The sequence below is a fragment of the Anticarsia gemmatalis genome, chromosome 13 (assembly GCF_050436995.1).
Source record: "Anticarsia gemmatalis isolate Benzon Research Colony breed Stoneville strain chromosome 13, ilAntGemm2 primary, whole genome shotgun sequence".
NCBI classification, from domain to species: Eukaryota; Metazoa; Arthropoda; class Insecta; order Lepidoptera; family Erebidae; genus Anticarsia; species Anticarsia gemmatalis.
The window spans coordinates 7786220-7798611 of NC_134757.1; the positions used below are offsets into that span (position 1 = coordinate 7786220).

At 35.5% G+C, this 12392-nt stretch overlaps 1 protein-coding gene across 1 annotated transcript; it reads left to right on the plus strand.

Moving 5' to 3' along the window:
* Positions 1-42: 42 nt before the first annotated feature.
* On the plus strand, positions 43-12367 carry LOC142977952 (trypsin-7-like). The gene is made up of 10 exons (XM_076122102.1): positions 43-431; positions 773-851; positions 1215-1309; positions 1775-1846; positions 2489-2580; positions 5450-5559; positions 6200-6343; positions 7115-7230; positions 7780-7937; positions 8629-12367. The coding sequence occupies exons 1-10, from the start codon at positions 362-364 to the stop codon at positions 8794-8796; spliced, it is 1104 nt and encodes a 367-aa protein (XP_075978217.1). The 5' UTR covers positions 43-361; the 3' UTR covers positions 8797-12367.
* The last annotated feature ends 25 nt before the right edge of the window (positions 12368-12392 follow it).

Here is a 12392-nt window from a genome sequence, read left to right on the forward strand (position 1 = left end):
ACCGCATTAGACACTCTTGGCAGTTGAAGTTGACAGATAGGAGTTGTTTTAGTTTCAAATTGACGTGCTAGTAGAATGTCGTATCGTCTATCGTATTTCCAAAAAGTTTTCTAAGTTTTTATATTTTGCGAGTTTTGATATGAAATAAACTATTAAAGTCTATATTGCTTTTTTGCCTTGTAGAAGAGTTGATTAACAATATTGATGTAATTTAAATAATTGTCCGACGAAGTCCGAATCATCACGTTTATTTTGCAAAGTGAAGATTAAATATTTTGTTGTTTTTGTAACCGGTTTAGTCTGTCGGCGAACAGGAAAACTTAAATTCGCATGAGGCGTATCAAATATTTTTGGACATAAAATGTGGATCAGACGATTAGTAGTTGTTATAAATACGTTAGCAATATTTCAATGCATTTTAAGCCAGGATGGTAAGTTATTTTTTGTATTTAAGTAACCAATATTGTAAACGGTATACGTTTGTTATATTAATCCACAATGGAATGTAGGAATGAAAGAGCTAACATTCAATAATTTTAAATTAATAAGCAAGTTTTAAGTGCTGCTAAGCTAGCACTACAAATTTATCTTAATATACTGAGATAAATTTAATAGTCTTCATATAATATAATATATATGGTCTGCAATGACTTTGTGATAACATTTAGAGCTAAAACAACAACTGACCAATAACAAAATATAATTTATTATTAATTATTAATAGAGGAAGATTATTAGCAACTGAAATATATTGTGAAATGTATGTTTTCAGTTGGTGATAATTGTATTGCAAATAATCAAGGGCTGGAGGGCAAATGTATAGAGATTTCTCAATGTGAAGCTGCAATGAAGTAAGTTATATAACAAGCAATCCAAGACATAGTGCACTCTCCCTTTCTTTTTAATTTATATTTTGTATAGGTATATATTTTTTTTATAACTTGTTTATATTAATATAGTTTAGTTTAGCTAAAAAAACTTATAAATTGTAAATATTCTTGAGTGACATGTTCACTTATTTTGTATCTCTAGTTTATGTAAATCTAACTTTGTTGTTTATATATTATTAGTCTGTATTATCCGACTGTAGGCCAAAGGCGTGTCTTCCCTCTTGTCACCTATCTAACCAAGTCTATTGGAGGCCAATCTTAAGTATGATATAATATGGACAGTATTAAACATTGATTCTACAAATTTATTCTTTGTTTTTTAAGGGCAATAAGAAACAAAAAATTCCATCAATTTGAACGGTGTGGTTTTAGTGGATTTGAAGAAGTTGTGTGTTGTCCTCAGACCTCTAACAAAATTGGTAAGGTTATTTAATTATGCACTCAGAGATTGCACCTATATAATATATGCTTACCTGAACCTACCCACTTTTGCAATCATTGAGTTTAAATTATGAATGGTGCTCATATTACGCATTCTATTTGCACAAAAAAGGAAGTGGTTTCTGTTTCCCAACTGATAAACATTTATACAATGCTGTCCTGCAAAATGAACCTAGTTTAGCCAAAATGTGCTATTTATTTTGATTATTTTTTATTTGCATAAGTATGTCCAATTGATACGTTATGCTAGCAACTATGATTAATAACTCATTAATATGACTTGGCAATATTGTGATTGTAAATCACTAGAATCTGTTCAGTCTGGTATAAAATCATTGAAAATTCAACAAATTTTATAGCCTATTTTGCAGTTCTGTTAAATATAATGATTAGTCTTGTACAGTATTTGTAGCTCACCTAAATAAAGCACATTAATTTTACAGGTGAAAATACCAATCAAAATAGGGGAGGCAATGAGATCTCAGGAAATAGAGCTAAAAGGATAGCTGATAGAGGTATGTGGATGACACTGAAATTTATCTAGATTTTACTACTTCTCTATGTGGGTATCGCCAATTTTCGTTCTGCTATTTTTTGGTCCATTAGGAAGATTGTTCAAATTTATTGATTCATTTTTGTTTTCTTCTTGTATGTAATTAAAAAATACAGTAATAGTTAATACATTGAACGGTTGCATGACGTCATGGAGTCGTACATATTGTTGCAAGGTACGGTGTCATTACCCCCACTCCATAACTTCGACGCTTTTTACCTAAGTCGCCTTTTTTAAGGAAAAACATCGTGTTTATGGTCAGCTGATGGACTGATTAGAATTTCTGTTTTGTTACCGAGGAAACATTCACAAAGCATCTAAACTATACACTTTACTATGAGGTGCTTAAAGTCAGTTGCGTTCACGGGCCGGTAAACGATCTGTGTTAAGCATCTGGGTAAGCAACTCGTGGCGCGGTTATTCCTTAGATAGGGGACCGCATAGTGGTACATGAGCTGAGCACGTTATAAGTTGGTCGCGGTTGTTGTCAATTAAGATAAAAGTCTGTAAGCAGTGTCAAAGGCCTTTCGAGCGGTTTGAACAATTTGACACTAGGTTGACCACTAACCAAACAATATAATATAATAAAAACTACTTTTTTCAGAATGTGAAAATATTATAGCGAGAAGTATACCTCCTTTGGACTTGCACATCTTAGGAGGGGAGGTTGCATCACCTGGGGAATTTCCACACATGGTAATTAATATTATTTTCCTTATTACTGTAATGCGGTCATACTGTTTCATCTTAGAAATAAGTAGTAGTGCACTAAGTTCATAAACAGGAAAGTTATGTTTTCGTGGTACCTACTTACTGTACTGTACATGTTGAAGTTATAATGGTTGAGCTGATATTATTCCACCGCGAGGCACAGTTTACCAAGGATAGCTGAATAAAGTCATACAATGCCATGATTCTATCATGTACCTAATCAATACTAATAATATAAATGTGAAAGTAACTCTGTCTGTCTGTCTGTCTGTCTGTCTGTCTGTCTGTCTGTCTGTCTGCTTGCTTGAAACGGGGAAAAATTTCACCCATTCTCTCTCATTGGACGCAAGCGAAGTTGCGCGGGTCAGCTAGTAACGAATAAACGGCACATAATTTTTCAATAGAACATAAAAACATGAAGTAATCTCTGTGTAGGAAGCTATTTGTTATGTATTTTACTAAACTAAGTAAGTAAGTTAAGCTACGTTTGTCGAAGTTCTCCGTAAATAGGTGACTACGCTATACATATCGAGTATCTCCGTGTTTCGATAGCACGTTTAATTGTGGATCCCGGCTGTCACTTTCAAAGATCTTTGAGCGTCATTAACAGTAGTCAGAAGCATAAAAGTCTTACAACCAGTCTTACCGAAGCGTATCCTGTTATATCCCAGGTAATATGCCATACAATATGAAGAGTTATTGAGAATTATGACAAAGTAAATTAATAACAATGAAATATGTAGGTGTGAAAAGAAAAAAAATATTGACCTTATTTATTTTCCCTTACAAAACATTTAAATCGAAGATTATTGAAACAAAAGAAGTAATTGAAGTCACTTGTCATGTATGAAGATGAGGGGAATTCTTCATTTTACTTGGATTTTCCATTGCAGAATTCACTTAGTCATCTACAGTAAATGGTTTTACCAGATTTTTTTCAAACATTTTATTGTTGTTATGTGAATTGAAGTCTTCAGCCAGCTGATTCATTTTTGCACTCATAACTTCTAAAAAATGGCAACATTCGGGCAAAAACTCCACTTACGAGTAGCCGATAACACCAGCAGTTACTGTGTAAAATACTCAGTTATTGTTTTCAAACTTATTATTTATAAAGACGGTGCGTTGATCAAGTTTATAGCAGTGAGTTTTAATTGCAAAAACACGGATTCAGAATGTCACCCTTTTTAGAGTTCCGCAACCACATATCGAAAAACGGCAACCTTATAAATTCGTCATGTCTATCTGTCCGTCCGTATGACAGAGGCCCTTATAAAATCATCATTTGAATTCAATGACAAAAGTAATTAAGGAATTATTTTTCCTCTAACATTTTAATTGCTTTTAGATAAATATCGTATTTTTAGACATTTAAACAAGATTTCTTATAAGAATCAAGACAATGTAATGAACCTGTGTATCAACGTGAATATTTGAGTTTTTGAAATTTAAACGCCTTCGTCCTACCTTAATATGTCATCTAAATTCTGTTATTTTATATCTCACAAGGAATTTATAAAACATCGCACCAAAGATTTAGTATACTCGAACATGCATAATAATATGTTGATACATACATAATAATATGTTGATACATACATAATATCAGGCCCCTTATACCACAGGCTTAGGAAAAATGGTATGCATTACACCCACGTTTCGCCATGAAAATGTTACTCGTGTTTACTGGCGAGCCTTTTGCCAACCAGGCACGTTTCCAAACTCCGGACTACTATAGTGAATGATCATCAATCAATTTAAATTATAACACGCTACCATTACAGAGTGACTGACTGATGGACAATGCACAGCCGTAACTACTGAGTGTAGAAAGTCGAAATTTAGTATGAAGATTCTTTAGAAAGTGTAGAGGAACACGAAGGGAGTATTTTTGGAAATTCCACGGAAAGCCATTAATATAAATTACAAGACAAATATCACTTTGTCCGACGTGAGAATCAAACCCGGGACTTCTTGTTTAGTACACATATACACAACCGACACATAGACAGTCTCGTGGTTAAACTATGCTAATGACAAAGCAAGTATTAACACAAAATGTATTTGTAATTAAGGGTATTTAGCAAACGTAATATTCTACAAATTAGATTTTCTAGGAATACGCTATTAGCTCATTAATCACATAAAACGTTATGCGATCACTCATTTTTCTAAGGACTGGAAACATCACTGGAATACGTTGAATCTAACTAGAATATCTATGTAAATAAAAATGAAGTATATATTATTTTTGTAATATGTTTGTAACTCTATAAGGTAATCGATAGGGCTACACCTTCGGCTATAAGAGGTATGATGGTATGTATGTTTGTGCGTTTGGCGCAGTGTTTTAAGCGGTCGCCTCGCTGCAACAACCGTAGCGCCGCTTGTGGGTTCGAATCCCACCTGGGTCAAAATATTTGTGTGATGAGCGTGAGTATTTATTCTGAGACTGGTTGTCAATTTATCTATATAAGTATGTATTTAGAAGTATATAAGTATGTTTATCAGTTACTAGCTGACTCGCGCAACTTCGCTTGCGTCACATAAGAGAGCATGGGTCAAAATTTGCCCAGTTTTTGTAGCATTTTTTACTGGTACTAGGCTCCTATTGGTCATAGCGTGATGATATATAGCCTTCCTCGATTAATGGGCTATCTAACACTGAAATATTTTTTCAAATCGGACCAGAAGTTCCTGAGATTAGCGCGTTCAAACAAACAAACAAACTCTTCATCTTTATAATATTAGTATAGGCTTGGTTACCATAGTACAAGCTCTTCTTAGTTTGGAATCAAATGACCGTGTGTGAGTTGTCCAATGATATTTATTTATTATTTATGTATTATTTCAGGTTGCCCTTGGGTTCGATCGTGGTAACGGATATGAGTTTGATTGCGGTGGGTCAGTTTTGTCATCTACCTACGTGTTGACTGCCGCTCACTGCGTGGATACATTGGACAGGTATTACCGAGCGTTTTTTTTGTATGAGTTTTAACGCTATTGAATAGATAAACTGCCGCTAAATGTACTCAGAAACCGAGGACTAGTCTTTCAAATTATCTATTACCTAGTCATCGCCTGCCACGCTGAGGTCGCGAATTCGAATCCTGAGTCAGGCTATGAAGTGTTGAATGTTTTTGCTAAAAAATCCTCAGATTAGGACTAGGTGGAGCATGAAGTTGGGTGGTCGTTTGTCTAGGCTAACGAAAAATTATTTAACTTGAACTCGTAACAGGTTCAGCCATAATGTCTAAGCTATGTCATTTTTGTTTTAAATATTTTTGAAATAAAAATTATTGCACACTGAAACATTATATTCGACACTCATTTGAATCCTACGAAAAATACGACACCGTGTCTGTTTATGCTAAAATGTGAAAAATTCTTTCAGCGTTAGATAGCCCATTTATAGAGGAAGGCTATAGACTATATATCATCACGCTACGACCAATAGGAGATGAGTAGCAGTAAAAAATATTACCAAAACGGGGAAAATTATGACCCATTATCTCTTGTGACGCAAGCGAAGTTGCGCGGGTCAGCTAATATAGTATAAATTATGACTGTGTTTTTAAACGTTGATATATTTGATGTATTAAAGGATAGAGCCGACAATAATTCGGGCTGGAGTGGTGGAACTGGGCAGTAATGAGTGGAACCCCGACACCGACGTCAGGATAGCGCAGATCATACTGAACCCGCGGTACACACGCCGGGAGAAGTATCATGACCTGGCATTGTTAAGGTAACACATATCTGTACTAATATTATAAATTAACTTATATATTATATTAAAAATTATTAAATTATAATATTATAAAACTAATTATGGTAGAGTTTGTCTGTTTGTTTGTTTGAACGCGCTAATCTCAGGAACTACTGGTGCGAATAAAAAAAACGTCTCTTGGTTCTTACAAAAAGAAGCGAACCGATATTAAACAATTTGGGGCTATAATAACGCCCCAAACAAACTTTTACAATAAAAAACCAAGACTAAAAGGTTGTCGTCAATCTCAGGAAATTCACAGGAGTCAAATAAAAGAACCATTTTAGGTGAAAAAGTAGACAAAACATACTAAAACTACATTTTACACCGTCAGGTCATAACAATTATTTTGCTTAAATCGAAGAGTTAATTAATTGTAAATTAAAAAAACACACATACATGGTTGAAAAAAACGCGTGATTTACTCTTTATAAGATTTTAATGTATTAAATCTTTATTCACTATATGCAACCTTTAACTACACATAACATACGTTTGTATCATTAATAACGCATTTTTGTAAAGCAAGTCGTCTCAAGAAAGTTTCAATGGGCAATTTCCTTTTTTTACTTGAAACGTATAATTATGCTGTGTAAATTTCATGTAAACCTTAACAGTTAGATAAGTATTTATTTTTCGAATATTCTCGGATTCGAATAATCATCGCTTCAATCCAAAATATTCCAATTTAAATATATTCTAACTTTCTGCTCTCTTTTCTTTCTGTAATGTATGCATTTTGTTTTGCAGGCTGGAGCAACCTCTACAATTTTCAAGTAATTTGAACGCGATATGCCTTGAAACAAACGATGAAGATCCTAGAACACCCCTAACAATTACCGGATGGGGCAAAATTAGTAATGCTCGTATGTATCTACTGTCCATACCTTATTATAAAATAATATCAGTAGCGCAATACTCTACAGTCGATACTGTCGAATATCGAGAGTTTGACATTTTGAATGTGCTGCCAAATAGTTCCTATGCAGCCCGCCGGAGGCCCTGCATCCATCTTCATACAATATTTGTCGATAGCCAGCCGGTTGTCGAAAGTAGTAGAAAATCACATTATTTTAATAAACACAATTGTATTTTGTTAGAAAATCGTTTCACACCACAATATAAAGAGTTATTATCATATCATATCATGCTCTACCATAAAGTTTTTTTTGCCAGCTCGTTTGCTAACATGACACGGTTTTGATTTGAATTAAGACATTGGGAATAAATAAATCAAATCATATTTATTTTGAGCATACAGTAGCATTAGACTGCCTCTGCGTTGCAGTCTGTATCCGACAGCTGATCATCGCGTTCTATTACATGGGACTAACACTTATAAATAGCAAAACATGCGTGTAATACTATGTATGTACGTAAAACTAGTCACAATTGTTTTTATTGTTGTATTGCAGGAGACACACGAAGTAATACGCTGCTGAAGGCCAACGTGACGGCTGTTCCGCGCGGTGAATGTACCGAGTCTTACACGAACTGGCGTAAACTGCCGTCGGGCATCTCAGCCGACCAGCTGTGCGCCGGCGACCCGCAGGGCATCAGAGACACTTGCCAAGTAAGTCGTCACTACATTCTGTCCCACATGATAACAGCACAGCGTGCTCTATAAACTCAAATTGCAAATATTTCCTTTAATATGATTGCATTATTATTTACTGTTAGCAAGTTTTGCTTACAGTCGAATTTACAAATCAGGAGTAAGTCGACAAATCATGTCTTCAGTTCGATCTGAAGCTTCGATTCTACTACTTACCTTCGCTAATTATAAAAGGTCTTCTTATAAACATGCATGCAACACAACGTCGACTATGAGTGACCTGGTGGGCAGAGTATACGTTTACTGATCATGAAAAACGGGCACGGGCAATAGGTTCACACCCCGTATCACAAATAGGACCGACATCGTTAATACAGAAACATGGGACAAAGATATGTTAATACAAAACAACATATTTGAAGTTCAAGTATTACGTAAGCAAATTTATTACAATTACTTACCCCCCTTGTCAGCAAAAGTAAGCAAATCTTTTACCCCCTCTCCTCATGCTTACGTTAACATTTTTCAAATAATGTATTGTTTTTTAATTATTATAATATTAATTAAAAGAAAAAAACTACCGATGACGTAATCATCATCTAGACTCCCCTACCCCCATGTCATCCAAAATAAGCAAGCAAAGACAAGCCCCGCTCTCCCTCAACGGTCCGATAATAGTGTGACGGTCCCTAACGTGTCCGGGCGGCAGGGCGACTCGGGCGGGCCGCTGGTGAGCACGGCGCCGTCGGGCCACAGCCGCCTGGTGGGCGTGACGTCATTCGGGCGCGGCTGCGGCTCGCCCGTGCCCGGCGTGTACACGCGCGTGGCGCGCTACCTCGACTGGCTGGAGCGAGCCGTCTGGCCGACCGACCTCTAGCCGCCCTTCCGAGAACCTCATGTGGAACGTTCGACACCGAGATCGTTTTTGAAGGAACCTATTTTAGAAGATAATATTCAACTGTCAAACACTGGGTGCTATATTTATAAAAGTTTATATCCATGCTGATACTACGACTTAGATTTATTTCTACGAAACATAATGACCCTTTGACCGCCACGGTCGGCTATACTCGTAAAATCAGAACGTGTTCACGACGTTTTCGTCGGCAAATGTCGATAATACGATACGCTTTCATCGGCAAAAATATATTATAGCGTCGTGAGCACGTTCTAATTTGGAGTATAGCCGACCGTGGCGGTCAAAGGGTTAACGTAAGTGGGTCCCGCCCGCGACCTAGTCGTTAAAAGTATCATATTTGTTAATACAGGTTATAACCCGTCTGTACCAAAAGATGTCATTAAAATCTGTCAAGTCGAGTAAAAACAAACATCTATTCCCACAAACTTTTCGCATTTATAATATAAGTAGGGTAGGATAAGTATGATAATAGTAATAGAGTTGGGTTAAGTTGAGACTTCCACTTTCTTCTCAATATTTACGAAAAAGACCGTGTGCTGTCTTTTATGCACATCTAAATTACTACATATTAGAGGCGCCCATCGCCAGTTGCGCTCGCCGGTCGGTAAACGATCTGTGGGTTAAGCAAACCTTGGCGCGGTAATTCCATAGATGGGTGATCGTATAGTGGTATTTGGACTGGGCGTCTCCGTGCTTCGGAGGGCACGTAAAAAGTCGGTCCTGGTTGTTTTTAATTAAGATAACAGTCGTTAAGCCATATCAAAGGCCTTCGGGCGGCTTGGCAACTTTGACACTAAGTTCACCACTAACCTTACGATAAGAAAGAAGACTACATATTATTAAGATCCCTCACCGCGTTTGTCCGCGATAATCCCAAACAATACTAAACGGATTATAAATGTATTTTCACTAGTAGGTAGAGCGATTCCCAAAAAAACTTTTGAGGTTTGTAAACTGTTTTTTGCTAAGCGAAACCGGATCTAGCCTATAATTATTATCAGTGTTTGACATTTGAACAATAAATGCTCTTTGTTCGAAAGTACGCGATCACATTTCCACTCGATACAATAAATCGAGCGGACAACGACGTCTCAAATTGCTCTCTCCTATCGTAAGTTATTTCTAGGCTAAGATACCGCTATACAACGACCTTCACCGAGCAAGTTTATGGATGAAAGATATTTTTTATTTAATAAAATTTACGAAAAAATCATCATAATCTAGGCTGAATTTTTTTCGACAACCCAATATTGACTAATTTTATTTGATAAAAAGTATTTTTCATTCTTGGTTGATGAAAGATATTTCCGACTCGGTGAAGGTCGTTGCTTACGAGTATACTATTACCCCCAGTTTCTGAGTACATTTGTTGAGTCATGAGTTTTAACGCTATTTAATAGATAAACTACCGCTAAATGTACCTCAGAAACCGGGGGTTAGTCATTTACTCTTAAGTTAATGTTTCGTTCGAAAAAGGTTTGTGTGCTATATAAATATGTGATGTAATATTGTTAATAAGATATCATATTACAGCCGTTAAAGTGCTTGAATCTTGCCGCATTATCCTATAACATTTTGGTCGAGAATCTGCCCCTTAACTAAAAGTGCGATTATTACGCATAAAAAAATATCTAAAATATTGGAACAGTAACGTGATGTGATTAAATAATTTATATATCGAAACAGTAATGTGGTGCAATTGAATATGATGTGTGTGCATCTATTTACGGCGCCAAAAACCATCATGACAGTTACCAGAGCACTCAAGCAATAAGTTATAACTTTTGTCGGTTAATAAACTAAGGAGTGCTTTCAAGATTAATACAATGAATGTGAAAACAATTTAAGAAATTTGACTTATCTCAAAGAGAAATCAAATAGTTTGAAATTATATTTATCTAACTGATTTAAAATCGAAGTTTATGATTTGACCGAATATTCAAAAAGTCAGTGCCATATTACAAAATAACAGCAAGATACTTAGGCAACCGATATGTTAGGTATATTATCAAATAAAAATACTAAGATCTTACGTTTAATTGAAAATCTGCGTTCTACGGTTCGGTTTATTCGGTTTATTATTTTGCTGTGCTTGAGAGCAAATTATCATTGATGATCTCAGAATTAAACGGAGTAAGAAACGCTTAAACCACGAAATAAATCTACTACTTAAATGATGTTTTCTTGTTATTACTAAGACACTGCAGCCATAAACAAAACAATACTCATTTTAGTATGGGAGCTATGCTAAGTGTAAATATTGCAAAGCATTCGTAAATTCGTTTTGACACAACAAAGCTCAAATGACACTGACATATTGTTACATTCAGTAGCGCGATTCTCTACAGTCGGTACTGTCGAGTATCGAAAGTTTGACATTTAGGTATAGCGCGCAATAGTGATTTTTGTCACCGTGACCATGGTGACAGTGACGCAACAGTCACGGTGACAAAAATCACTAGTGCGCGCTATCCCTTAAAATGCACTGCGTAAACAGTTCCTACGACGCCCGTAAGAGGCGCTGATCCGATTTGCATACAAAACGTCTCGATGACAAGCCAGTTATGGGTAGTCGATAGTAGTAAAGAACTGTAGGTACTGTCTACTCCGTGTCAAAATATAATACGAAAAGGTTTACGTTTTAATAGGTTCACGGACCATAGTAGTATCTCTGTTTGGGAATACGTGTTAATCTTTAAGACTGTAAATACCTAGCTAAATGAAAACTGTGTTATTTTTAGGCTTCCGTACGCCATTTCTGAGACTTCGCTGTGTGCCTGCCACCAGGCTGTATCTTTTTAACTGTGATATTTGGACAGTTGAAAGTTGTCGCTATAACAACAAATACTAAAGTGACGTAAAATAAATACTTAAAGAGACCCATCCATCCCATACGATCCTGTCTCGACAAATGTGATAGACTCTAATACAACAAATGTGAATGTTTAGTTTTTGTAAAAGAAATACGGAACCTTCGTGCGCGAGTCAACTTGCACTTGGCCGGTTTTTTGTTTACAAGGAAGTAATATCAGTTACATAATTACAATTCAATTGGTGTGTCTTTATTGTTCTCCAAACAGAATATAATATATATTTTATTACGTCATCGTGATGTCATCGCAATGTGACAAACTAACCCCTAGTTTCTGAGTAATTTTAACGGTAGTTAATCTATTCAATAGCGTTTTTTTTGTATGAGTTTTGACACTATTGAATAGATAAACTACCGCTAAATGTACCTCAGAAACCGGGGGTAAGTGATATCATACTGGTGTCCATAGTAGTTTTTCATTTTAAATTTATGTGTAGGTAGGTATTAAACTTTCACCTAGAAAGTTAAACATCAAATAGCAAACTGTTTTGACTGAATTTAAATGCTTAATGAAACATTAAATGCCATATTTAATTATATGAAAACGTTTAGTTTTTAAGAATCGTAATAATGTTTAAACCATAATTATTTCAATTCGTATCTCAGAAAGCGAATTTACTTTTATTTATATGTTGTGATAAAATCGAAAATATATTGTATTTTTATAAATATTGTTTTATTT